The sequence below is a fragment of the Vespula vulgaris genome, chromosome 18 (genome assembly GCF_905475345.1).
Source record: "Vespula vulgaris chromosome 18, iyVesVulg1.1, whole genome shotgun sequence".
NCBI lineage: Eukaryota > Metazoa > Arthropoda > Insecta > Hymenoptera > Vespidae > Vespula > Vespula vulgaris.
The window spans coordinates 2,152,401-2,180,153 of NC_066603.1; the positions used below are offsets into that span (position 1 = coordinate 2,152,401).

General features: G+C 28.2%; 5 protein-coding genes across 7 annotated transcripts; all 5 read left to right on the forward strand.

The window, feature by feature from the left end:
* The first annotated feature begins 1,248 nt into the window (after positions 1 to 1,248).
* LOC127070544 (odorant receptor 4-like) lies at positions 1,249 to 3,802 on the forward strand. The gene is made up of 6 exons (XM_051008651.1): positions 1,249 to 1,514; positions 1,665 to 1,986; positions 2,392 to 2,625; positions 3,130 to 3,243; positions 3,358 to 3,513; positions 3,695 to 3,802. Exons 1-6 carry the CDS (start codon positions 1,249 to 1,251, stop codon positions 3,743 to 3,745), a joined length of 1,143 nt encoding a protein of 380 aa, XP_050864608.1. The 3' UTR covers positions 3,746 to 3,802.
* A 3,931-nt stretch (positions 3,803 to 7,733) lies between these two features.
* LOC127070409 (odorant receptor 4-like) lies at positions 7,734 to 8,817 on the forward strand. Its single transcript, XM_051008327.1, has 4 exons — positions 7,734 to 7,889; positions 8,049 to 8,162; positions 8,348 to 8,503; positions 8,750 to 8,817. The coding sequence occupies exons 1-4, from the start codon at positions 7,812 to 7,814 to the stop codon at positions 8,798 to 8,800; spliced, it is 399 nt and encodes a 132-aa protein (XP_050864284.1). The 5' UTR covers positions 7,734 to 7,811; the 3' UTR covers positions 8,801 to 8,817.
* A 1,253-nt stretch (positions 8,818 to 10,070) lies between these two features.
* LOC127070402 (odorant receptor 85c-like) lies at positions 10,071 to 13,671 on the forward strand. 3 transcript variants are annotated; one of them, XM_051008318.1, is made up of 6 exons: positions 10,071 to 10,412; positions 10,927 to 11,248; positions 11,629 to 11,859; positions 12,040 to 12,153; positions 12,542 to 12,697; positions 13,575 to 13,671. In XM_051008318.1, the coding sequence occupies exons 1-6, from the start codon at positions 10,138 to 10,140 to the stop codon at positions 13,590 to 13,592; spliced, it is 1,116 nt and encodes a 371-aa protein (XP_050864275.1). In that variant the 5' UTR covers positions 10,071 to 10,137; the 3' UTR covers positions 13,593 to 13,671. The 3 variants fall into 3 exon arrangements, with proteins under 3 accessions (XP_050864275.1, XP_050864274.1, XP_050864276.1); XM_051008317.1 differs by lacking the exon at positions 13,575 to 13,671 and adding an exon at positions 12,840 to 12,956; XM_051008319.1 differs by lacking the exons at positions 11,629 to 11,859; positions 13,575 to 13,671 and adding an exon at positions 12,840 to 12,956.
* Positions 13,672 to 14,751: 1,080 nt separating this feature from the next.
* Positions 14,752 to 16,116, forward strand: LOC127070407 (odorant receptor 2a-like). Its single transcript, XM_051008325.1, has 5 exons — positions 14,752 to 14,838; positions 15,030 to 15,211; positions 15,309 to 15,422; positions 15,783 to 15,938; positions 16,034 to 16,116. Exons 2-5 carry the CDS (start codon positions 15,041 to 15,043, stop codon positions 16,082 to 16,084), a joined length of 492 nt encoding a protein of 163 aa, XP_050864282.1. The 5' UTR covers positions 14,752 to 14,838; positions 15,030 to 15,040; the 3' UTR covers positions 16,085 to 16,116.
* A 981-nt stretch (positions 16,117 to 17,097) lies between these two features.
* Positions 17,098 to 21,602, forward strand: LOC127070404 (odorant receptor 82a-like). Its single transcript, XM_051008321.1, has 6 exons — positions 17,098 to 17,782; positions 18,518 to 18,863; positions 19,459 to 19,689; positions 20,534 to 20,650; positions 20,957 to 21,112; positions 21,470 to 21,602. Exons 1-6 carry the CDS (start codon positions 17,532 to 17,534, stop codon positions 21,518 to 21,520), a joined length of 1,152 nt encoding a protein of 383 aa, XP_050864278.1. The 5' UTR covers positions 17,098 to 17,531; the 3' UTR covers positions 21,521 to 21,602.
* Positions 21,603 to 27,753: the final 6,151 nt, after the last annotated feature.

Genomic DNA, 27,753 nt, shown 5'->3' on the forward strand with positions numbered 1-27,753 from the left:
GGTCTGCAGACAGAAAGAGAATTAAAAGTACTAGTCTGCAGTAGACTTTAGCTTTGGTGAATTGTCTCTCTCTCTCTCTCTCTCATACACACACACACACACACACTCTCTTTCTCTCTCTTTTTTCTTCCGAAATTTTTACGATGGATGGAAAAGTGGGAAGTGACGCGTTTGAATTGAACATTGAAAAAACGAGAAAAAAAAAACGGAGAAATAAAAGAAAAAATAAAACAACAATAACAAAACAAAAAAGAAAGAAAGAAAGAAACAAAGAATAAAACCGAACGAAGAGAAAGCTTATCCATCAATCCGCTCCTAGCTGGCGAACTATAATTATCTTATGGTCTCGTACAAAGCGATTGATTGGCCGTACGATTTTAGTTAGAAACTTTTCTATCACTTCTCTCTCTCTCTCTCTCTCTCTCTCTGCTTTTTCTTTTTTATTTTATCGTGTCCCTGCAATTTCTTTCGTTATAGCCAGATACACATACATGCTTACATACGTAACGCATACGTACACGCACGTATATAGAAATAAATAAATAAATAAATTTTAGCTTTAGTCTGATCTACTCGTGGTATCAAAACCGTCCATTAGAAGCTAAGATAATAATAGAAAAGATGGATATGGTATTAGAAAAGTTTTGAAAAAGAAAAGAAAGTATAATTTCTTTAATTCGATCTCTCTCTTTCTCTCTGTTTTTTCTTTTTCTTTTTCTTTTTTTCTCTTTTTGTTATCACAAGTTTTTTTTTTTGCAAACGTTTTTATCCTTCTGACTTCTTTTTCAAAGTTATTATGCTAACCTTTAAAATGATGATTAGATAGCAAAGAATGAGTAGAGAAGACTTCTAGACGTATAATCATCGAAAGATAGATAGATAGAGAGAGAAAGAGAGAGACAGAGGATGAGAAAAAGAGAAAGATAGAGAAACAGAGAAGCAGGGAGAATATTTCATGAGATGGACAATCTGATTGGTTGAGAATATCTCATGTATGATATTATACTATTCGCTTTGATAAAAGTAACGTCGTCGGACAGTATCGAAAGAATGTGTAACTAACGGTATTACTATGCTATAAAGATATTAAAGAAAAGAAAAAAAGAAAAAAAAAAAAATAAATAAACAAAAACAATTTTTAATTCGTGTGTTAAGAGAAACGAAGGATTTCATTCGATTGACTTTGCTCGATTGATAATTACATTAAAAAAAAAAAAAAAAAAAAAAAACGAAAACTAAATCGTAAAGATGACCGAGAAAACGATGAATAGTCCAATCAGTAAATTAATCGAATTGGGTTTATATTTTATTGGATTGTGGCCTAAGTATACGTACAGTATAATTCATCGTATACTTTGGATAGTGATATTAGGAATAGTTTTGATTTTAGAATATAGATACATATTATTGCACATTGCCACCGATGATCTGGCTGATTTAATGGATTGTTTTAGTATCACTGTATCGAACAGTCTTCTATTTATCAAATTAATTATACTTTGGTTTAAACAACGGTGAGTTATTTTATAATATCTATCACATATATTTATATATATATACATACACACGTACATTACATACATACATACGTATATACATACGTCATATATAGATATATAAATTGAATTTAACACAAACGATTATAATCGTGATCATAAGAATAGAACGTTCGACGAGATCATAGATATGATGAATGAGGATTGGTTGGAATGTAATACGATCGGTAGAAACGTTGATCTCATGTCGAGAAAAGTATTCGTAGCTCAGAAATTTTCTAAAATATCTACGATCATTTACGGAGGTGGCGTTATAATGTTCCTTATCCCTGTAATATTCGCCGAGGAAAGGATATTCGTATTGAAAATGGAATTTCCATTCGACGCCACCGTCTCGCCATTTTACGAATTAATCAACGTTATCCAATTCTTTCAAGAAGTGACCTTCGCCTCGACGTCCGGAATGTTGAATGGCGTGATCATGACGATGGTGAGATTTATGTATCAATTTTGGTTTTTTTTTTGTTTTGTTTTGTTTCGTTTTCCTTCAATTTTTTCCTATCATCCATCAATAGAAATCTTTCTTCGTTTTCAAAACTCTCCCCAACGAGTTTGTTTTGATGTGATGAACGATAATGTTGAGTTTGTTTCCAATGTGTGTGTGTATGTGTGTGTGTGTGTTCTTGTTTTTCTTTTTCTCATTATTGAAATTTTTATTTATTTCTGATTCGATGTATCATTAGTTACGAATGACATTGACAAGCTTTGTTAGGGTTATTTTTTTTCTTTTTTATTTATTTTACATGTGTGCGTATATATATATATATTTCTTTTTCGTATTGAAAATTTGTATAGAAAATTAGTTCAAGAAAAATATTGTGATGCTTACTTTCAGATACTTCATACAGGCGGCCAAATTGAAATAATGTGTCAGACCATCGAAGAATTTATGAATAAGATCGACAATGAACATGCCTGTTATTTGAATATATTGAAAAAATTGATCATTAAACACGATAGGATTATATTGTTCGCTGGTTATATCGAAGACTTGTTTACTTATATTGCTCTGTTGCAATTTTTTTCTAACACCATGGCTATTTGTTTCTCGGGATTTGTTATTATGACGGTGAGTTTTGAAATTTGTTCTTTTTTTTTTTTCTTTGTTTGGAAAATTAATCCTTGGACTGACATGAAATTGTTATACATTAATGTTGTACATTAATTTTTGCATTATTTCGATAATTAAATTCGTTAATTATGTAGTTAAAGTTAGAATATTAAATTTATTATATATATATATCAGTGTAATTATAATCATGTTAATATTACTTAATTAATCAATTCAGTAATGTAATGATTATCGTAATAATTTTCAATTTTTTCTTATTATTTCACAATATTCATAAAATCTTTTGTTATATGTTACTCGATATAATTGTATTTTAATCGTATAAATAAATTAATATCTTTAGAAATTGAAAAGATTATATTATCGAATTAATATATTAAATTAATATTAATACGGATAATTTTTTTTTTTCTTTCTTTTTTATTTTTTTTTTTATATAAATTTCTATTGTAAAATTTACTTTTTATAGATTAAACGATTAAGAAACATTTTTATTTATAGTCGTTTGACATGGAAGAAGGTAGTGCAATATTAGCAAAAACAGTTCCATATTATACTGTGGTGAACGTCGAAGCTTTTATACTTTGTTTCGCTGGAGAATATCTCAGTTCAAAAGTGTGTAAATAAAAAAATTGAATGTGAAAAAACATAAAAAAAAACAAAAAAGAAATTATTTTTTTAACAATTTCTTTTTAAGAACTATCACTTATTATTTCTTTAAATTTACAGAGCACGATAATCGGTAGAAAGGCATACGATACTAATTGGTACGAGTTGAAACCGAACGAAAGCAGATATATATTATTTCTAATACTTCGAGCACAAAAAAAATTGACTATAACAGTAGGCAAATTTTTGGATCTGTCATTGGAAAGTTTTGCAAGTGTAAGAACAATTGTAATTGATTATTACGTTAATTCATATAATAAATTATGCATAAGTGATAACATGTTTTATAATATCACGATATCTCTATGATATATATATTTCTATGATACTAAAAAAGAAATATATATATATATATATAAAATTCTAACACACTTTGCTTTATCTTTTTTCTTTTTAGATATTGAAAGCTTCTGCGTCATATGCATCGGTACTTCACGCAATGTATTAGAAATGAAACCTTCGTTATCAATAATTTTATCTATCAGCTGTTATGATTATATCGAAGTATTAAAAAATTTCATAGAGACATACACAGAAATGGAAAAAGTGAGAGTGAGAGAGAGAGAGAAAGAGAGAGAGAGTGTACAAATTTTCATTTCACTTATTTATTCTAAGTTTTTTATTTCTTTTTTTTTTTTCAATTAATGAATTTTTTTTCCCTAGATCTCAAATAGACAAAAACAGAGATTATGGCTAGAGTATATTGCGAAAGATACTATACGAATGCTTTTGCATTATTAAATAAAATTCCTAGTACTTTCGATTATCGAGGAATCCTTACTTTTTGTTCTTTATGTTTCTTTTCTTCTTTTTTTTTCTTCTTATTCTTCGAGCTTTGTGGATAAGAAATAATGACACTACTGTCTATCTCTCCCTCTCTTCTTACCTTACTATCATACGAGGAAACCTATAATCAACAAAGGAAACCAGCAATTTCGTAAAACCGTAAACGATGATCTCACTAAAAGCTTGAACAATTTTCAACTTGTTCTCTTTTTCTCTCTCTCCTTTTCTTTGTCTCTCTTTCTTTCTTTCTCACTATTTTTCTTTTCTTCGCGTGATAGTTCGCTTTTCAACAGTCTAGATTTTCATAGGCTTTCGAACGATGAATTTCAAGTAATATCCCTGATCTATTCTTCGAAAGTGCAATAATCCAAAGTGTTGGAAGCAGAGAAGAAGAATAGGATTAATTAATTTATTTTTCGATCGTTGCTATTTCTTTCTTTTCTTTTTTTGTTTTTTTTTTTTTTTCGTAAAAATTTATGACATACGATTGGTTATCCTATAGATCGAATTTAATTTATTCTTTTTTATAAAGGTATTATTAAATAAGTAAAAAAAAAAAAAAATGTATTCTAAGAATTATAAGTATTTGATTTTTTTTTCATTTTTATTTGATTGCAGGAAAAAGATTTATGACGATGATATATCATAGAAAATACAAGTGTAGAAAATTTTTATTTAAAAACAGAATCTTCTAAATGACGTGTCAAAATACTTAAATGAATAATCGATGAGTCCGTATCGTGAGTTCCTTTTAAATACCAGCTGATCGATCGATATCAGCTGATCAATCAATTAACGATCACCTGATAGTCGTTGATTTTGACGTTTTAGAATCTTCAATTATATTTTGAATTAAAAATCGACGAGTCCGTATCGTGAATTCCTTTTAAATATCAGCTGATCGATTGGTATCAGCTGATCGATTGGTATCAGCTGATCGATCGATTAACAATCAGCTGATAGTCGTTAACTTTGACGTTTTAGAATATTCAAAGACGTTTCATGGTTTTCGTTTTTGTTGATAAAATCTGAAAAAAATATTTGCTATAACAGTCGAAATATAAAATTCATAGATGTCATTGTGACTTTTTCATTATCGATTTAATATCGATCAATTATATTTCCAATCAAACTTTCTCATCGATAAAATTGGATTCAATTTTTTCTTCTTCTTTTTTTTTTTTTTTTCTTTTAATTCGTATTTTTTTCGCAATCCTTAAAAGTTTCGGGTACTTTATGCTATCTATTGAAAAGTATTACATTTAGAATTAGTAAGTTTAAAATTAGTTTATTGGCAATAGAAATAAATTCTTTCGAAGAAAATTTCTCTTTCACTTTCTTTCTCTATCTCTCTCTCTTTCTCTTTCTCGCACACACACACACACACACACACACAAATACACGGAGAAAAAGAGAGAGAGAGAGAGAGAGACATTGGATTCATATCGAAGAGCCTAAATGAACTTTCAAGTAAACTTATTATTATCAATCTCTCGACTTACTCTTCCAACTTACTTTCAAAAGAATTATCTTATGACCCATATCACTTAACTATACACATCTCCCCATCTTACTCGACTCAAAAACTCTTTCATTGAACTTGAAGGGGAAGAAAGGAAAAAAAAAAAGAAAGAAGGAAAGAAAGAAAGAAAGAAAAAAAAAGGAAAACCTAGAAAAGAAAAATAGAAGGAAGAGAAATAGCTCAAAGTGAGGACGCAAACGAGAATAAATTAATTTCACTGACGGTATCACGAACTTCTTTTCTCCCTTTCTTTTTTTTCTCTCTTTTCTTTCTTTCCTTGTCTTCATTAAGTCACTTATTTTCTTTTAATCAGACACTCGTAATGAATTTTCTCCTTCTCTTTTTTCTTTTCTTTTCTTTTCTTTTTTTTTTTTTTTACACACTCGCAAATTGTTCTCTCTTTTCGTTCACGCATTTGCAACAATTTCTGTTCTCTTTTCTTTTCTGTATTTTTTATTTCTTCGTTCTTTCCAATTTCTTTATTAACTTCAAACACGTAAGTAAGTACGTCCACAAGTGTTGCATTATTCAAAAACAAATGATCGAATGTTCGATCGGCATTAAATGACGGCATTAGAATTCTCGCGTTTCTTTTTCTTTTTCTCTCTCTCTCTCTTTTTTTTTTTTTTTTGTTGTCGTCGAGAAAAGCTTGCAACTCTCTTTCTCCCTTTGCTTCCTCTCCACTCCTCCCTCCACCCTATCTCACTCTCGTCCTATTACGACGTTTCCTCGTAAAACCTATAATCAGGAAAAGTCGATTCACGTTCGAGCTCGCATGAGAAGAATATTTGATGAGAAACGCGAAGCAAAAAGTCTCTTCGATGGTTCGAAGACAGTTCGTGTTAATGGGGGACAAACGATAGGAACGATTAGTATATATGTGTATATATACTTGTATATATATATATATATATATATAACGATGAAGAGTAGGTACGTAAATTTTATTGATCATTATTATTATTATTGTTATTATTGTTCTATGTTGTTGTTATTGTTGTTGTTGTTTATTATTGTTGTTATTATTAATATCCTTTTCACTGTTACTATTTTTTTTTTTTCTTTCTTCTTCCATTAAAACACAACGATCAGAAAGAATTCAAACGAAGGATTAAACTTGAGAATATATCCGAATTCGGTAATAAAACCTGTAAGATATACTTTATATTTTATTGGATTATGGCCGGATTATAATTATGCGATTTTACATCGTATCCTATGGGTTGTCGCATTGGGTTCAATTTTAATATTTCAATATCGATATATCGTTATGCATATTCTTATCGATGACTTGGCCGAACTAATGGATTGCTTCAGTATCACCGTATCGAACAGCCTATTGTTGATCAAACTTTTTATACTTTGGAATCATCAAGGGTACGTGTCGTTAATTTTTTTTTTTTTTTAAGAAAAAAGAAAAACGAAAAAACAGATAAAAAGAAAGAAATAGGATTCTAAGAAGGTAAATTACCTCAACGAATTTTGCTCAGAACACTTCGTGATCTTCTGCTTATGATGAACGACGATTGGTCGAAAACAACAACAACAACAACAACAACAACATCGACAACAACAACAAGTAATAAATTTCCAATAAAATATTGCAACATTATGATCGATAAGATTAAATCATTACAACGTTTTACCAAACTCTGTTTTTTTGGCTACTCGTTCAGTGCCATAATGTTTATATTTCCTGTTATATTATCGGACGATAGGATACTAGTACTTAAAATGGAATTACCGTTCGATCCATTTCTTTCGCCAATTTATGAGACCGTTTGTATAGTACAACTCATAGAGGAAATTGCATTTGCCGCTACGTCTGGTATGCTCAATGCCGTAATCGTGACTATGGTAATCATTCAAATTGATTAATAAACTGATTGATTAATAATTGATATATAAAATTGTTCGAATATCTTTTTTCTTTTTTTAAATCATAAACAAATATTATTTGATTTATTATATCGTTGTTATTTCATAGAATAAATTTAAGGATTGAAATTCTACGTCAAATTGTTTGATAATTATTTCAATAATATTACAGATATTGCACGTAGGTGGTCAGATAGATGTGATGTGTCAAGAAATAAAGGATATGTTCGATCAATTTCAAAAGGACGAAACGTCGCGTTTGAAAACGTTGAAATATTTGATAATTAAACACGATAGAATAATATTGTTTTCGAATTATATAGAAGACATGTTCACTTATATAGCCTTGTTACAATTTTTTTCCAACACCATGGCCATATGTTTCTCAGGATTCGTCATAATGATCGTTAGTACATATATTCCATTTGTCATAGGTCTGTAATTATTTTTTGGTTTTGTTTTTTATACTACGTGTTTTTTACACCCTCGAATATACTACGTTATCTGTCGTTATTTGTCGTTATCTGTTGTAAATTGATAATCGTTATTTAATAATCCTAAAAAGTCTATGGACACCGACGAGGCCAGTGCAATATTAGGAAAAACTGTTCCATATTATGTGATAATTAACATCGAAGCTTTCATTCTCTGTTATATCGGCGAATACCTCAGTTCAAAGGTGACATATTGTATTAATAATATTATTAATAATATTTCTTCTTTTTTATAATATTATAATTGTACTGTCGACGTCCACGTTTTTTTTTCTTTTTCTTTCTTTTCTCTTTTCTTTTTCTTTTTTTTAATGTCCATCATCTTTCTCTGTTTTTCGTTTCTTTCATTTTCTTTTTTGTCTGTTTTTAGAGTCTAACTATCGCAGTAGCAGCATACAATTTTCAATGGTACGAATTGAATTCTAAAGAGAATAGATATATTTTGTTGTTGATACTTCGAGGACAAAAGAAATTAACCATCACGGTTGGCAAGTTTTTGGATTTGTCTCTGGAAAGTTTTGCCAGTGTAAGAAAAGGTTTTTAATTGGTCTATAAATAATTACAAATATATATATATATTATTTTAATATTTCATATTTCTAGAAAATGACAAGATAATTTTACATCTACATTGATGAACTATTACATTTCATAATAATATATAATAAATATATAAGATAATCGGATTAATTTGGAAACGTTCTATAGTCTAATAATAATAACAAAAAATATATATATATATATACATATAAAATCTATCTTTGATTTATAGATCCTGAAAGCATCGGCATCTTATGGATCGGTATTACACGCGATGTATTAAACACCATAAGAATTTAAATCTAGTGTAATAAAGATTTATCGTATATACGAAGTAGTGTAAAACGATTAGAGATTGACGTGATCGACTATGATTGGAAGACAGAACTTTTCGTGAAAGAAAAAGAAGAAGAAGAAGAAGAAGAAAAAGAAGAAAAAAAGAAACAAATGCAAAAGAAAAAAAAAAGAAAAAGAAAAAGAAAAAGAATAAAAAAAAAAAAAGAATGAAACAAAACTTGAAATTATCTATCGTATACATACATAGTTATCGATGCGACACTATGCGTGTCGAATGCGAAAAAAAGTTTTGCTTTATACCAGTATAAATTAAAAGTAGTATAGTCCAGTTAGGAAAATAGTTATTTCGATTATGTCCTTTTATCTCATGAAGGAAGTTTATAATCTTCGATAGAAACAACTTAAATCAACATTGACGATGACGATCAAAAAGAAGGACTTCAGAAAGAGGAGGAGAAGGGGGGAGAGGGAGGAGGAGGAGGAGGAGGAGGAGGAGGAGGAGGAGGTGAGAGGGTGGTAAGGTGATAGAGGAGTGAATATATAAAAGAAAGTTCCCGTGTAAAGTTTACTTATAAGTTTTTGAATAATTCAATCAAATGGGCTTTCGATCATCACTCTCTCTTTCCCTCTTTGAATAGAGAGATCATTATTACTTTTTTATTTTTTTTTCCTTTTCTTTTTTCTTTCTTTCTCTATATCTTTTGTAAGTATTCAAGAAAGAAGATATCACATCCTATAATCACGATATTCCGTTAGATCTTTTTCTATCTCACGAAAACCTGTAATCATCTTTATAAAGAACGATTTTCTTTCGAAAACATACATACACGAACACGCGACTTATACACAATAGAGGGAACGAACATAAGGATTTTATATTGCAAACTTTTCTTTACAAACGTCGATTGTTCTTCTTCTTCTTCTTGTTCTTCTTCTTCTTCTTCTTCTTCTTCTTCTTCTACTTATTTTTCTTCTTCTTTTTCTTTTTCTTACGTCGAAGATATTAGAGAGAGAGAAAGAAGGAGGAGGAGAAAAAAATAAAATAATAAAAGAGAAAAAGAAAACAGAAAAATAATAGCGACGTAGTTAGAAGAATAAAAGAGAAGTTTCACATTGTGAGTTAGAGAAGAGTTTATATAAATGTATCTGTTCGTATAGGAAAAAAAAAAGTTCTCTCTTCTTCTTTTTTTTTTTTTAAAAAAACATCTTTCAAGATAAATCGACGTTTACCACCGACGTCGTTTTACTTTGAGAGAAAAAAAAAGAAAGAAAAGAAAAAGAAAGAAAAGAAAAAGAAAGAAAAAATAGTCGATTGATTCGACTATGACGTTGACGATGATATCTACTAACGTCAGTCCGATAAATCAACTGGTAGAGTTCAGTCTTCGTCTTATTGGTCTCTGGCCAGGTTATTCCTATGTAATAGTTCATCGTTTTTTATGGGTAATAACCATGTGTTTAATATTATTCTTTCAATATTGGTACATCGTTATACATTTGACGTCTGGCGACTTGCCAGATCTTATGGATTGTTTGAGTATAACAATGTCGAATAGCGTGTTTTTTATTAAATTAATTATACTCTGGATGAAAAATCGGTAAGTGATATAAAATATAAATAAAAAAAATATATATATATATAAATGTATATCACATGAAATGTTTTTCTTCTTTTTTTTTTTTATTATTGGAAAAAAGAAAGATTCTTTTTTCTGTTGTTGTTTTTTTTTTGTCGGATTAGTCAATAAATAATGTTGGAATTTTGAAAATATAAAGAAGAACGAAGTCAATGCTTTTTAATTTAGATTAGAAATATTGAAAAGGTGTTTTAAGTAAAAAAAGGTGTTTAACCAAAATTTGTTCGATGAAACCATTATTAAAATTTATTTTCGTTTAGATACGCGTATGTGTATATATATATATATATATGTTTTTTCTTTCTTTTTTTATGATAAGAAATATTAATAAAAAATACTATATAGAAATTATTCACTTGGATATACAAGATGTCAAATATTTCTTTTTTCTTTTTTCCAATAAAAAATACTAGTGTTATTACTTTAATTATGTATCAATGAAAATTCCAAAATTAAATATATATATCGTTTGTAGTATCTTCGATGATATTTTGAAAATGATGACCGATGATTGGTTGGATTCTATCGATAAAAAGGAAAATCATGAAACGATGTCTAATAGGGTACAGTTGTCACAACGTTATTCGAGATTCTTCGTCAGTTCTTATTCCATAGGGCTTATTTTTTTCTCATCTTTCGCATTGTTCACGCAAGAAAAACAGCTGATACTCAAGATGGAATTACCTTTCGACATTACGAAATCACCGATCTACGAATTGGTCAATATCGTTATATTTCTTCAAGAATTTATGGCTACGTCTATGTCAAGTATGCTAAGTGCATTACTTGTGACTTTGGTAAGTATAATATAATAAAAGAAAAATTATTTGTTTCTTCTCTTCTTTTTTTACTTTTCATAAAAACACGAGGGTTTGATGAATTTAATAAATTTGATTTATGAAAAATATTGTTTTTTCTTTTTTCTTTTTTTTTTATACAATAAATTATATTTCATGCATCGTGTCAGAATAATTATGCAAAGTTATTATACAATATTGTGTGTGTATATGTGTGTATGAAAATATCATTTTATTTTTTTTTTATTTATAATAACATTTACGAGTTCAATGAATTCCATTTAATGTTTAATAAACGTAATTTTGCATATGCACATACACGTACGAAAACAAATTTTTTGTTGATAATATCATTTATTAATAATCAATAATCATTTTAGATACTACACGTTGACGGTCAAGTCGAGATAATATGTCATCAATTATCAGATATATCGTCGTTGATTCAAAAAGGCAAATCCTGTAGTAAGATATTAAAACTTTCGATTTACAAACATCAAAGGATCATCAATTTTACGGATAATATAGAAAATATATTTACGTATATAGCACTTATTCAATTTTTATCGAATACACTTGTTATATGTTCTCTCGGATTTTTGATAATTACGGTAAATAAATATCGACGAATATATTTCATAATAAAATATTACATTCATTTTGTTTTCCTTGTTCGAAAAGAAAAAGAACAAAAGAAAAAAGAAAAAGAAAAGAAAAGAATATATACGGGACAGATTTGACACGAAGAGGTTTAAAAGAAATTTATTCTTTTTTCTTTTTTTTTTTTTCAGTCATTAGATTCCGAGCAAAGAAACGTAATCTTAGCAAAAACTATACCATATTACGTTCTTGCAAATCTCGAAGCATTTGCACTTTGTTACGCCGGTGAATATCTAAGTTCTAAGGTGAGTAAAATATATATATGATGGATCGAAAGTTTTTAGGTGATTCGTAAAAATGATTACAAGAATATCATTACAAAGATCAATTATTTCTTTTCGACAGTATTTCATTTTAAAATGTAATACTGTCTTTCTTTTCTTTTTTTTTTTTTTTTTAAGTTAGGATTGAAAAATAAATATAAAAAAAAGAAAGAAAGAAAAAGACAAAACAAAGAAGTAGCCAAAGTCTGAAAAAAGAACTGATAAATTTTTAAAGTCACCTTAAGAACTTTTGATCCATCTAGGATCTTCCTTCTTTTTTCTTCTAATTTATTTGATCCAATTTGTACAATATAAAATATATATAATACAAAAAAATATTGTTTAATAAAATTATTTTCTACCTGTACAGAGCACAGATATCGAGAGAGCAGCTTATCATTCAAATTGGTACGAATTGGATCCAAGTGAAAGTCGATTTCTATTGCTTCTAATGATCAGATCACAAAAACGATTTGTCATAACTGCTGGAAAGTTTATGGATTTATCGTTGGAAGTGTTTGCAAGCGTAAGATAAATAAAATGTTGTTTTTCTTTTTCCTTTCATTCTTTTTTTTTTTTTTTTTCATTAATTTCACCTTCCATCAATTATTATAATAATTGCAAAATAATTTCATTACGATAATTCGATCATCGTATTTTCGTTTCAGATGTTAAAAGCATCTGGATCATACGTGTCAGTTCTTTACGCGATGTATTAAAAATCCTTTTAATTAAAACAACATGTTTTCACAACTATTGTGTAATATATAATAATAGAATCTTCGAGTAAATTCTAATCTAAATTTCTAATGTTTTAATTTTCATAATAATAATAATTATTATTATTTGTTTCTTTTTCATCATGTTACTATTAATATCATATGTCTATGATAGAATTAATGAACGTTGAATTGATCGGAAAATGCTGTTGAAATTTTTATTAAAACGAAATTCAATTTGACATCATTTCCAAATCTTTTTTTTTTTATTATAATTATAATTTAATCAGTGAACGTCGAACTCACCAAAAAGTGATGTTGAAATTTTAATTAACACGAAATTCAAATTATGTGTACCCTTCTCTTCTCTTTCTCTCTTTCTCTTTTCTATAATATTTTAATGTGAAACAAAAATGTTGCTTTCTTCGTTTTTACTTCACTAAAGAAAAACAAGAACTAAACTACGTAGTAGAGTTCGCGTGTGACGCGTATGAATATACATTTGCATTATTAAATAAAATGATTTTCGATTCATGAAGGGCTCTCTTTCTCTCTCTCTCTCTCTCTTTCTTATTCTCCAACTTTTTTTATTTCTTATTTTATTTGTCTTTCATTTTTCAATTCTAAATCGACGTAATAACATCTTTATTTCTTTTTACTTTTTTTTTTATTTATTCCTTATAGGTTTTCTTTGGACTATAATCATGCTTGCAAAACTATCAATTTAATATAAGAAGAAAGAGAAAGAAAGAGAAAGAAAGAGGGGACAGAAAGAAAGAAGGAGAGAGAGAGAGAGAGAGAGAGAGAGAGAGACAGAGGGAGGGAGAAACGAATAGACATCGTTTATGCAACAAATTTCATGTCACTATTGTTTCGTTTTTGCTTTCTATCAGAGTTGCTTCTTCATCTTTTTCTTACGTGATCGAGAAACTGTTTTACCGACGATGATAAAAAAATAAATAAATAACTTACTAATATATGTACATTCGAAGTATAAAAGTTTTTGAAGCATCGAAAATTGAAGAAATAAAATATTCGATGTTACCTGGAAGTCCAATAAATCGTTTACTCGAGTTCAGTTTACGTTTCATTGGATTATGGCCCGGTTATAGTTACGCTATAATTCATCGTATTCTTTGGATATTTGCGATGTCTTCCACCTTAATATTTCAATTTTGGTATCTAATAGCAAATTTCCGATCAGGCGATTTACCAGGTTTGATGGATTGTTTAAGTATTACCATCTCTAACTATTTACTTTTTATTAAATTAATAATACTTTGGATCAAGCACAGGTATGTTAAGTGTTACACTTCTTAAATAAAGATTCATATATATATATATCTGATTAATTTTTTACTTGTTTCTTATATATATATATTTTTTATTTTAAAGTTGAATGCCACCTTTCTTTTTATTATTATTTTTATGTGTGTATATGCATGAATGTGTTTAATCAATTTTTAATTCGATCATTTTCATATGATATAATCTATTTTAAGAAATTAATATATATATATATATATATAATTTAACAATTATATATATATTTTTTTTTGATTTAATAATATTCTGTCAAATGTTATCAATAATTTGTACGATCCAATCAAAGATGTTTTTCGTCAGAGTATTTAACGAGATTTTAAAAATGATGACGTACGATTGGAGAAAGTGCCTAATTGAAAAAGAAAATATTGAAACAATGACGAAGAAAGTGATATTATCACGCCGTTATTCGAACTTTTTCGTTGGTTCTTATTCTCTAGGAGTAATATTCTTCCTTTCGTTCGCTCTATTTGCAAAAGAAAAACAGCTGATACTTAAAATGAAATTACCATTCGACGTTATGAAATCGCCGATTTACGAGCTCATCAATTTTGTACAATTTTTCGAAGAATTCATAGCTGCCTCTACGTCCGGTATGATGAACGCTTTGCTCGTGACCTTGGTGAGAATCAACTTTTCTTTTTTTCTAAATTAATAATTAACAACAATAATATATTTGTTTCCTCAATACAATTTCAATAATAATTTTATCGTGTTATTTCATTTCATTTTCTTTTTTTATTTTATTTTATTTTATATTTTAGATGCTCCACGTGGACGGTCAAGTGGAAATAATATGTAAAAAATTTTCAGAAATATCTCGAATGGCGGAGAATCATTTGTCGTGTAAGAAAATTTTTGAATCGTTGATCAAATGTCATCAGAGGGTCATTACATTTGCCGAGAATATCGAAAATATATTTTCTTACATCGCACTGATGCAATTTCTTTCGAATACTTTGGTGATCGGACTATTGGGTTTCCTGATCGTCACGGTGAGTTATACATTTATATGTGTCTATGTACATAAAAATCATGATTATGAAAAAAAAAAAAAATATTAAAATTATTGAGAAATATTCTGTGATAAAGTCACTAGATTCCGAGCAAAGGTCAGTCATATTGGCAAGGACTATTCCCTATTATATTCTAGTGAATTTAGAAGCCTTCGTTCTTTGCTTTGCTGGAGAATTTATTAGATCCAAGGTAAATAATTTTTTGTTAATAATAATAATAATAATAATAATAATAATAATTTTATGAAAAGTAATTTTGCAAGCTGGCTTTTTGTAATTTTAATTTTGTAAGTCGAAAAACAGAAGAAGAAGAAGAAGAAGTTAGCTTGAAACGTTTTGAAAAAGTGTTTAAACATTTTTTTTAAAAACCATCAAGAAACATTTGCACCTAGAAACTTTTGATCTACTTTATATCGGATTGGATATTGTTGATTTAATTTTTTACTTATTTATTTTTTCTCTTTTTATTTTTTTTCTCTTCTTTTCTTCATTCTCTGCCTTCTTACCTTTTTATTTATTTATTTATTTATTTATTTATTTATTTTTATAGAGCATAGCTATCGAGAAAGCAGCTTATGAATGTAATTGGTACGAACTTGATCCGAAAGAAAGTAAATCTTTATTGTTACTGATAATCAGATCCCAGAAAAGATTTAAGATTACCGCAGGCAAGTTTATGGAGTTATCTTTAGAAAGATTCGCACGAGTAAGATATTTTGGAAAAATATATTAACTTTCTTTAGGTTTTATTAATGTAACTATTTTGTTTGTTTTGTTTGTTGGTTTGTTTGTTTGTTGTAGATGTTGAATGCCTCTGCCTCGTACGTTTCTGTACTTTACGCGAGTTATTAAAATTCATTTTTTATTTCTTCATTTTGTAGTAAATATATACTTACACGCATAGAATATGAATATATGTGCATTTACATGTGTATATATATATATATGTGTGTATGTTTTTGTATATATGTAGTGTATTTTTAAAGTTATTATATGTTTAATTATTATATAATAATTATATATTTTATTATTTCTCTCTCTCTCTCTCTCTCTCTCTCCCTCTCTCTCTTATATTAAAAACAATAGATAAAAATATGATTTAAATAATTACATTATAATATATGTATAATATATAGATATATTTAAAATGTAGAATACCATATTTCATAGAGAATACTTTCTTCAATCCAAGAGACATCAGTCAATCCAAAGTAATAATTTGAGATCCTACACTTAAGAAAAAGAAAAGAGGGGAAAAAAAGAAAAAAAAAAATTGAAAGGAAAGAAGCACAATCGAAAATTCATCTCACAATTTCACAACTTATTTTTATTTTTTCTTTTTCGTTACTTATTCAACAAAAAAAGAAAAATTACTACCTTGCTTCGAGCGATCGTATATTTTTCTAATTTTTTATTTCTTTTTCTTTTTTCCTTCTCTCCGACAATTTTTTTTCAAAGCAGTATATACGTATATGTCTGCGTTATACGAAGAGTTCGAACATATCCGAACATTACATATTTTAACAATCATTTCTTTCACTTCAGTGCGATTACACGTAATATTCTCTATGGATGATAAAAAAAGAAAGAGGAAGGAAAGAAAGAAAGAAAGAAAGAAAGAAAAAAAAAATTACTAAGAAAACTAGACACGTGTACTATGTTTTCTTCATATTAATATTTTATTCGTAATATTATACTTAACTGTCGCATTTTTTATTTCGAGTTTTCTTCGCGATCATCATTCGAGAAACTTTGTTTTATGTTGAAAGTAAGGAGTTTTCGATGAATTATGCAATAGCTTGAAATTGTAGAGAAAAAAAAAGAAATAAAGAAAGAGAGAGAGAGAGAGAGAGAGAGAGAAAGAGGAGAAGAAGAAGAAGAAAAAGAAGAGAAAGAAAGAGAGAAAAAGAATGATCGATAAACTGTTGGTGTGGGATACATGAGACGTGCGCATTTGAAAAAAAGAAGATAGAAAGAAAGAAAAAAGTGAAAGAACAAGAAAGATAGAAAGAAAGAAAGAAAAGACTAGGATAATAGTAAATCAGAATCGTAGGTCAGTATCATTGAGATCATTCTACGATATAGAAGCTAGAAAGACTATCAACTAACTTCTTCGCGTGGATTTGTTTCACGATCAGCTGATTTCTTACATCTTAGTTATCTTCTGAATAACGTCGTGCATATAGATAGATATATACATACATACACACACACACACATATATATATATATAAAGAGAGAAAGAGGAAGAAAGATAGAAAGATAGAGAGAATAGAAAAAAAAAAATAAACAAGATAAAATGTTGACGAGTACAATTGGTCCAGCTGTACAATTAGGATTACGTTGTGTTGGAGTGTGGCCTAATTCTATGATGATATTTCCACGGATTTTTTGGATTGTGACAGTATCGTTTATACAAACGTTTCAATTTCGTTATCTTCTTGCACATTCGGGATTCATGGAACTTATGAGAATCATGGATAGTGTCAGTCTTACTTTGGCATACACGATTACCATCTTGAAGCTCTTCGCTTTTTGGATTAATTATAAGTAAGATTGTATATATGTATATTATGTTTATAATTATACGTGTGTACACGTGTGTATGTATCATTGATTGATTTCTCTATGATTTATTATTTAATCGATTAATTTTATTTTGTTGAAACGATGGAATTATGATGGTTTGTGATTTTCTATGTGTACGTGTGTGTTTGTCTTATTTATACAACTTTGTTAATATCTAATTATTACGAACATTTGTAAGTCCGTGAATGTGTTTTTACATTTGAGTTGGAATTATTTTCTATATGAACAGTTCAATTTTTCTTTTCTTTTTTTCTTTTCTTTTTTTTTTTACATATAATATCGCAACACTAGCAATTGTTATTCATTGATATTAGTTCTAATTGATCTATTAGCAATGAAAATGTTTTAATTATTATCAATATTATAATATTTTAGTATGTGTATGTTGATCATATATTCATTCTTAAATATTTCATGACAGAATAATAATAATAATAATAATGATGATGATAATAATAATAATATAACATGCATTCTATATAAATTTGAAACGAAACTCAATACTTTCTAAACGATTATTTTTGTTTCTTGTAAAAATGAGATAAAGAGAAAAAAAAGAAAGGAAAAAAAAACGAAAAATAAATAAGAAAAGCAAAAGAAAGAAAAAAGGAAAGAATCAATTATTAATAACGAATTAAATTGATTTTTAAAAATGTTAAAGAAAATTCTTGCGTATTAACGATTAATATAATTTAGCATATTTCACGACATCTTGGAAATGATGGAAAATGATTGGGAAAAATCTACGAAAATTGAATGTGACCATAGTACTATGACGAGTAAAATAATATTGGCTCATCGTTACTCGAATTTAATTATTAGCGTTTATTGCATCTCTGCATTCTTTTATGCAACTGGTACATTCGTTATCGGCGATAATAATTACGATGAGGGTGAGGAACGTGAACTATTATTGAAGATGATTCTACCCTTCAATAGCAACAAGTCGCCGATATATGAAATTGTTATTATAACGCAATTTTTTCATCAACTTTTAACAACAGCTGTGGCAGCCGTTCTGAGCTCTTTGATCGTCGCACTGGTATATGATTCTTTTATTTATTTATTTATAAAATTATTATAATACTAATCACTATTTTTATAAGTATGTACGTATACTTATTAATAATTTACTATATATGAATTATATATAATTATTTTCTTTTTTTTTTATATTGCTAAGAGATCCGATTATTATTTATTAAAAGCCAAAAAGAATATTTCTTCTCAAGACTAATTCATTTATATCGCATTATATTTTTGATAAACGCATAAAAGAGATTATTGTTATTACTCATCATACTTCGTTTCGTATAATTATAATAAATAAAAAAGCAATAATTATCATCGTTGTTTTTATACAATGTATGATATGAAAGATTCTTCATACGATTCCGAACATCGATTTACGAATACTTTAATTCGACGATTTTAATATTAATTCATTTTTAAAATCACTCAAGAATTTTTCGATATATTATAGATAATATAAATAATAGTTTGAATATTTAAAAATGTTGTTTCTTTCTTATTATTGTTTTTATTATTGTAATCTTGTTATATATACGATTTTATTATTTCTATTAACTCGTTTAATATGTGCAAATATTATTTTAAAGAGTATTCTTCTCTCGTAGATACTTCATCTTGGTGGTCAAGTCGATATACTTTGTGAAATGTTGTTACGCATAAGTGGAAAGGACATCGAAGGGAACTTATCGCTCGCCATATTGAAAAATGCAATTGCAAAACATCAAAGGATCATCCTATTCTCGGATAACATAGAATCTCTTTTCACATACTTCAGTCTCATGCAATTCATGTCGAACATACTTATCATTTGTTGTCTTGGCTTTATGATCGTTACCGTAAGTATAATGTAATATATATATATAGATGTGTGTGTGTGTGTGTATATATAAAGAAAAAAAAAATAGAAACAATAAAAAAGAAAAAAGTAAAGGAAATAGAAATATAAAAAATTCAACGAATATATTTATATTAAATGAATCGCGGTAAAAAATAGATTTACAAAGGATTGAACGAAACAAAATTTCATTTTGTTGAAAATATGTTTAATGCAAGTGTCGTCGAAGGGGTCGACTATAATAAAAGAATAAAGGGAAAATTGCAAATACGTTCGATGTAAATGTCATTGCGCGTACAAAAAAAGAAAAAAAAGAAAAAGGGACCCGAAGAAAAAATTGTTTAAACACATTTAAAAAATAAAATACTGAAAATTCATTCAATGCAAATGTATTTGATTTAATATGTATTTTTACTATACACATATATGTATATATCATACATATATGCTTAATGTAAATACATTTTAAATTCTTCTTTCGGTAACATAGAAATAATAATAACAATAAATAAATAAATACATAAATAAATAAATAAATAAATAAATAAATACAATAAGCAATATAATGTTCGTATGAAACATACGTAAAAAAAAGAAAAAAAAAAAAGAAGAAATGCAAAAAAAAAAAGAAAAAGAACAAGTTGCACAAAACGAACAAAAAAAAAAAAGGAACGAAACGAAAAAACCAAAAAAAAAAAAAAAAAGAGAAAGAGAACGAAAAAGAAAACAAAAAAGAAAACAAAAAAAACAAAGAAAGAAAACGAAAATTACAAAATTAAATAAAAAAAAAAATTAAATAAATAAATACATAAAAAAATGAGTAAATCAACGCAATTCGATTATAGTCGATCAGCGAAGGAGAAATCGAAGCGGCGAGGCTGACTAAGTCGATACTATTCTACGTAGCGATCGTGATCGAGGCCTTTGTCATCTGCTTCGCAGGAGAGTACGTCACTGCCAAGGTCGGAGCCAGACACGATCGATTCGACGCGATTCGTCTGTCCTTTTCTACTCTTCCTTCGTTCGTGTCGTCGTTCTCTCTCTTTCTATCTATCTATCTCTCTCTCTCTCTCTTTCTCTCTTTCTATCTATCTCTCTCTCTCTCTCTCTCTCTCTCTCGCGTGAAAATGAAACGAAACGAAACGAAACGAAATAAAACGAAAAAAAATAACAAAGAGACGAAAAAATATATATATCTTCATTATACGTACATACATATGTATAGGTATATATATATATACTTTTCTTTTTTTTTTTTTTTATTTTAGGGTAAATTAATCGGCGATGTCGCATACGAATCACTATGGTACGATTTAAAGCCAAACGAGAGTCGATTATTACTATTGATTATTCTACGATCCCAAAAGAAATTAACTATAACAGCTGGAAAGATAATGGAACTATCTTTGGAACGTTTCACAGGGGTAAGATTCTCGTTTAATTATTAATATCGAGAGTTCTCTATAATTTTTGACACTTTGAGAGAACCTCTCAGTATCAACGTATATCTCATTATACGATAATATGGATAGTATAAGTTTTATTTTTCAATTGATCAAATTAATACGTGCATATATATTTTTTGTTTCTTTATTTTTTAAACAGAACGTACTATCTCTCTTGTTTCTCTTATTTTCTTTCTTCTTCTTCTTCTTCTTTTTTTTTTTTTAATATGCTTTTTGATAAAATACGATCTTGTATTATTACGAATTGTTCATTATTGTTTCGTCCTTTTTTTTTCCCTATTCAAAGTAAATAATTGAAAATTATGATTGTTTTAGATTATAAAAGCCTCGGCATCGTACATATCCGTTCTCCTTGCGATGTATTAATCATCTGATTTAAATAACGATTATTACTATGTATAAATATACATATATATATAGGTATATGTGTGTGTATATAAAGGGTGAGTATGTGCACAGGTGGTGTTCTACAAAATTTTATTATCCTCTAAATTATGGATTAATAGTAGTGTTCAATTTTCATTTGAAACAAAAAGAAAAAGATAACAATATAAAATCGATTATGAGAGATATATTACGGGTTATATTGCATTACATATTTCTTCAAAATATTTATAATGATCATATTTATTTTCTATATTCATTCTAATAACAATTCTAATACTTTTGAGATAATTCGAAAAAAGGAATTAAATAATAAAAAAAAGAAAAACGAAACTTGGACGTAAAAAAGAAAAAAAAGAAAAATTGTAAGAAAGAAAAAGATCAGAAGATAAAAATATAATAACTATCACAGCCACAAATCGAAATGATATAATCTAAAGCGTAATAAACAATACGTAAAAACGAACAATTCTATAAGGAGATACCATTAGAAATTGTTTTACGCAACAATACGTACGTCACGTTAAATTATTATCCCACAGATTTATATAACTATATGTTCGCGACACTGTATATACCTACGTAGCTTTATATAACAAATCGTTTCTAGATTATCATATTGTCGATTCTCATTTATCCATTCAAGAAAAAAAAAAAAAAAAGGAAGAAGGAAAAATAAAAAAACACACACGCATACGACACACAGATGCAAGATGAGTAAACGAAATATAATAAACGTTGTTCTCCCTATCTAAATTAAAAAACAAACGTTCGAACGAACGTCGATAAGAAAAAAATATATCATCGAAACTCCCATCGAAACGGATAGGCGCGTAAATACGTACACACGTACGCTTATACTTAAAGTAATAACAAGATTAAATGAAATATAATGGAAACTCAGTCAAAAACGGCTTAATCGAAAAGAGATAAAAAAGAACAAAAAAAAGAGAGAGAGAGAGAGAGAGAGAGAAACGAACGAGAGAAACAAAAATGATCGACGAATATTTAAAAAAAGAGAGAGAGAGAGAGAGAGAGAAAGAAAAGGAAACAAAATTAAAAAGATCGAAAGCGACGTTCGATGATCGAATCGATCATTTTACAAATTTTCATAGCGGTTTATTAGTCAGACAGAAAACGAGAGAAAGAGAGACAAAGATAGAGATTGATATGGAAGTAGAGAAGAATGACGTTTATATATACACACATATGCATATACAGACATGCACATACATACATACATACATACATACATACATACATACATACATATATACATACATAAACATATACGTCAGAGTTAGACTATTTTGGAATTGAAAGCACAACGACGAAGGCTTTTCGTGCACGATTCTCTTCAGGAAAAGCTCACTCACTCACTCAGTCACTCTCTCTCTTCCTCTTTCTCTCTCTCTCTTTCTCTCTCTCTCATTCTCTCTCCCTCTCTCTTTCTCTTTCTCGCTCGGTTTTGCTAGCAGTGGGGACTTCCCGGGCCGAGCGAATTGGTCTCCATGGAAACCACCCCAAAGCCAATCCGGGGTGCATTCGTACGGACATTTACCCCTGTCGAGGCGCGTCTGCAACTACCTCCCTTTCTACACCCCACTTCAACCCCTATCTCTCTCTCTCTCTTTCTCTTTTTCTCTCTTTGGTCTTCTCTTCTATATTCCAGCAGCATTCTCACCCTTCTCTCTCTGCTTCTTCTTCCAACTTTCTTTCTCTCTCTCTCTCTCTCTCTTTCTCTCTTTCTCTCTATTTCACATATACACTTTCTCTCTTTCTCTCTCTCTCTCTCGCGCGCGCGCTCTATCTCTCTTACTGTCTGTCTGTATTTCTATCTTTCTCTTTATCGTTGATTTTACCCTCTGCGTCTGAACGGCACTGCTGGCGAGCGCCTGGTACCATGCAACCCCGCAGACACTGTTGCGTGCCCGATTGCCCAGGACCGAACGTTTAATCCTGAGGACCCTTAGTCATTGATCTCATATATTTCATTTTATCTTTTTGACAATCCTATTTGTTTTTATCGACGATAAAAATTCTTTTCTCTCTTTTTTTTTTGTTTTACGAGTAATCTCTCTCTTTCTCTCTCTCTCTCTTTTTTTTCTCTCTGGAATTTCTCTTTCTTTTTTCTTTTCCTTCTTTCCTTTTTATTATTTATTCATCCCGTTCATCTGTAATTTCATTAGTTTTTAGGATACAACTCAGAATTTTGTTCTTGATACACGCGATTATATTTGACGTTATTGGTTAAAGAAGATGTTTATATTTGTTATGTTTAATATGAGATTTGTTGTTTCTTTTCTTTTTTTTTTTCGATTGATATTACTCGAGAAATAAAAAATTTGACATCTATAAATGTAATATTTAATAAACGAGACGTTTACGTTCGTTTATTAACATTTTAATAATTGTGTGTGTAGGTGTGTATATATAATACATATATACATATATAGTAATCGAAGAGCAAAATTAATTTCTTTTCCTTTGAAATCCATTCGCTGACTGATATTATTTAAAATATGAAAAATGTAACATTTATAAATGTAATATTTAATAAATGAGACGTTTATCTTCGTATATTAATATTTTAATAATTATATATATATATATATGTATTAATCGAAGAGAAAATTAATTTCTTTTCCTTTGAAATTTGTTCATTGACCGATATAATTAATTGAGATATTAAAACAATTTCTACATTTATATATTTTATATAAACAATCAGATATTTAATAATGTTTATACATACCCACACATACACATTTTTTATATATATATATATATCAAATTTTGAGTTTTGCTTGCGGCGTGGTCTCAGTTATATCTTTATTTCGATAAAGTAAACTCTCAGTCGAGTAGAAATCCGAGGATGAGATGGTAGAAGAAGGGTGAGCGCGCACCCCTTAACGAAAACTTCGATAATTAAATCTCTCGTGAGTTCGGGGGTGGAAAAGCGAAGGAGAAAAGCTAGGATGAACATTTTCCTTTGTGCTCTTGTCGTGAACATGCGATCGAAGAAGGAACATCGAAGCTTCCTTCCTATACTCCTTTTCTTCCTTTTCGAGAGAGTCACCCTCTTCTTTATCCTTCTATATATGTATATATATATATATACACCCACATAAATTCACACACACATATCATCCTTTCTTTTGAGTTCTACCAAACAACCATAATGTGGTCGATGCAGGAAGTTGAATCTCGTTTCTCGAATAATCATCATTCTCCAAATATCAAATTCTCATTATTATTTCCTTCCTACATCGTTTATGTAACAAATGATCTATTACATGTTAAATCATTCGTTACATTATATCGTAATTACGATTATTATTATCTCATAGTTTCTTATTTTTATTTTCTTTTTCTTTTCTTTTGTTCTTTATCTTTTTTTTTTTTTCTTTCTAGATCCAAAATAATCGGACGATTCTCGGTTAGAATTATTCTTCTTTTTTTCTTTCTTTTTTTTTCTTTTTTTTTTTTTTGACTAGACGTTGAAATGTTTATTTCTCTTGTTTCTAGCTTTTTACTTTTTGTTTTTTTTTTGTTTTTTTTCAATCAAATTAATCTTGATCTTCGCAACGAGAATTATATTTATTATTTTATTTTTGTAGAAGAATAGAATGTAACTGTTTATTGAATATTCTCTTTCTTCGTTCCCTCTTTTTCCTTCTTTTTTCTTTTTTTTCTTTGTTTATCCTTTGTCCCTTGCACTTGGCCAATGCGAATATCATTTTCTTTAGAAGAAAAAAAATTCTTTTAGATTTTCATAAAAATTCTTTCTTTTTCAAGAGACTTGTTTTTTCTTTTCTTTTTTTTTTTTTTTTTTTTTTTACGTTAATTCATATCGACGATCAAAGCTTGAAATAACGTTCGTTAGGATTAACGTTTAATGAAATGAATTCATTTCCAATGATACGAAGGTAGTAATCGATAACGGGAAATGGACCATATAAAGGGTGTCGAATTTCAAATGATTTGCATATATAAACATTTAACAGAAATGATGAGATGAATTATCAAATGATACATATATATATATATATATATATATATATATATATGCGTGTGCATATATTAATGATTTCTAAATAATCTTTGACATTATCAGCAAATATCGATCCCAGATACATACTGATCGATTAAAATGATTGATAAAATGATTGATATAAGAAAAAGAGTGCGGTCGGTGAAAGAAAAAAAAAAAAAATAAAGAAAGAAAAGAAAAGAAAAACAAGAATATTCTTTCTTTTTTTTTTTTCCTTTTCTTTTACTATTAATTTCAAATTTATGATGTATATATAAATGTTACAATTTTCTCGCAAAAATTGTTAATATTTTATATGAACCAACATATACATAATATATATATATATATATATATATATATATATATAATAGAAGGATATATACATATATATTGTATATACAAACATAGTGAAGTCTCTATACGTTGTCTCTCGATATACAAAAGGAATATGTACTTTACGATGTTAAGGTAAACGAAATCTCGATAATGCCGACAGTACACGCCAATCTCTTTCTAGCACACGCGAGTTTAACATCGTAGAAAGAGTGAAAGAGAAAGAGAAAGAGAAAGAGAAAGAGAAAGAGAAAAAGAGAGAGAGAGAGAGAGAGAGACAGAGAGAGATCCTAGAATCTAGATATGTTTCGCAGTGTATATCTCTCTGTATACTTTAAACCTTAGACATGCTATAGCAGTATTTGTGGTAGGAGGAGGGGGTGGCTTCTCTCTCTCTCTCTCTCTCTCTCTTTCTCTTCTATTGTTGATCGTGAAAGCACCGAAGCTTACAGCTTTGCATTGCTCACGAAGAGATAGTGTGTCTGGTTATATACCTTTATCAAGTACAATATTACGTTCTACAATATCTACAAAAAGAGAGAGAGAAAGAACGAAAGAAAGAGAATAATCCATTGAGAGACTGTTACAAGTCGTTTTTACAGAAGTAAAGATAATTACATTAAAGTGTTGTTGTTCGTGAATTCTATCGTTCTCTCTTTTTCTTTCTTTTTCTGGCTCTTTTTTTCTTTTCTTTTTTTTTCTTCTTTTTTTTTCGACAACTTGTTTCTCTTATTTTTAATTCTTCTTATTTATTAATAAATAAATATATATATATATATATATATATTAACTGAATGAAATTTCTTGATTGATAATCTCTTATTTCTCTAATGTATAAATTTAACGAATTTCCCATGAAATTTCTCTATTACAAACACGTACCTATGTGTATGCATACATATGTATCTGTGTGTATGCGCGTATATGTGTGTGTATGTATCAAAAAAGATTTAATTCAATGAGAAACATTTGCCCTCGAGATGTCTTCAATTCTACGTGTTAATTATTCGAAAATGCAGTTTCAACAGTTACTATCCTTTTTCGTTAAATCCAATATATATATACGTGTGTAAATATGTGTATGTGAAAAGATGTACACGTAGAGACAGATATGCAGTTTATATATATATATATATAAAACTTGTGGAAACAAATGGTTATATTTATTCATGCTAATTCACGAAACAAATTTCTCTTTCATTCTCTCTCTCTCTCTCTCTCTCTTTTTCTTTCTCTATCTGTCTGTCTTTTTTCTTTATCATCAGTATTTTTTCTCTATCTTTCTCTCTCGTTCTTTTTTCTAAAAAAAAAGAGAAAACAGAAAAAAAGAAATAAATAAAAGAAAATATAAATAGTCGTTTGCCACTCTCGTCGTTCACCAGAAAGAATATATTTTTTATTTTTATTGGCTTTGTTGCTCTAACTTTTCAAGAAAATCAAACGAACCTTGGAATATTTGTTCTTTCTTTTTTACTTTTTTTCTCTTTCTCTATCTCCTTTTTTCTCCAATAAGTTCAAGGTAATTTTCTTTGCTCCTTTTCTTTCTTTTCTCTTTTTTTTTTTTTTTTTGTAATTATTAACATAATCTTCGTTATCTGAGAAACTTAATTAATTTGAAAATACAATTAAATACTCTTTTTTACTTGATTAAAAAGTTCAAATCACACACACACACACACACACGTATATATATATATATATATATATATATATATATATATATATCAGTACACTGTAATTCCAATAATTAGATAAATACATCCATTAAAACGCACAATATCGCATTTCACTTGAAAAAGAATAAAAAAAAAGAAAGAAAAAAAGAAAGGCAAAAGAAGAAAAGAAA

Bases quoted from the DNA above. Each gene is read 5' to 3' on its own strand.
- LOC127070544 (XM_051008651.1), top strand. From the start codon at position 1,249: ATGACCGAGAAAACGATGAATAGTCCAATCAGTAAATTAATCGAATTG. The intron at 1,515-1,664 runs GTGAGTTATTTT...TCATAAGAATAG, and splicing joins ATACTTTGGTTTAAACAACG to AACGTTCGACGAGATCATAG. The intron at 1,987-2,391 runs GTGAGATTTATG...GCTTACTTTCAG, and splicing joins ATGGCGTGATCATGACGATG to ATACTTCATACAGGCGGCCA.
- LOC127070409 (XM_051008327.1), top strand. From the start codon at position 7,812: ATGTTCACTTATATAGCCTTGTTACAATTTTTTTCCAACACCATGGCC. The intron at 7,890-8,048 runs GTTAGTACATAT...AATCCTAAAAAG, and splicing joins CAGGATTCGTCATAATGATC to TCTATGGACACCGACGAGGC. The intron at 8,504-8,749 runs GTAAGAAAAGGT...TTTGATTTATAG, and splicing joins CTCTGGAAAGTTTTGCCAGT to ATCCTGAAAGCATCGGCATC.
- LOC127070402 (XM_051008317.1), top strand. From the start codon at position 10,138: ATGACGTTGACGATGATATCTACTAACGTCAGTCCGATAAATCAACTG. The intron at 11,249-11,628 runs GTAAGTATAATA...TAATCATTTTAG, and splicing joins GTGCATTACTTGTGACTTTG to ATACTACACGTTGACGGTCA. The intron at 11,860-12,039 runs GTAAATAAATAT...TTTTTTTTTCAG, and splicing joins TCGGATTTTTGATAATTACG to TCATTAGATTCCGAGCAAAG.
- LOC127070407 (XM_051008325.1), top strand. From the start codon at position 15,041: ATGGCGGAGAATCATTTGTCGTGTAAGAAAATTTTTGAATCGTTGATC. The intron at 15,212-15,308 runs GTGAGTTATACA...TCTGTGATAAAG, and splicing joins TGGGTTTCCTGATCGTCACG to TCACTAGATTCCGAGCAAAG. The intron at 15,423-15,782 runs GTAAATAATTTT...TTATTTTTATAG, and splicing joins GAGAATTTATTAGATCCAAG to AGCATAGCTATCGAGAAAGC.
- LOC127070404 (XM_051008321.1), top strand. From the start codon at position 17,532: ATGTTGACGAGTACAATTGGTCCAGCTGTACAATTAGGATTACGTTGT. The intron at 18,864-19,458 runs GTATATGATTCT...CTTCTCTCGTAG, and splicing joins GCTCTTTGATCGTCGCACTG to ATACTTCATCTTGGTGGTCA. The intron at 19,690-20,533 runs GTAAGTATAATG...ATTCGATTATAG, and splicing joins TTGGCTTTATGATCGTTACC to TCGATCAGCGAAGGAGAAAT.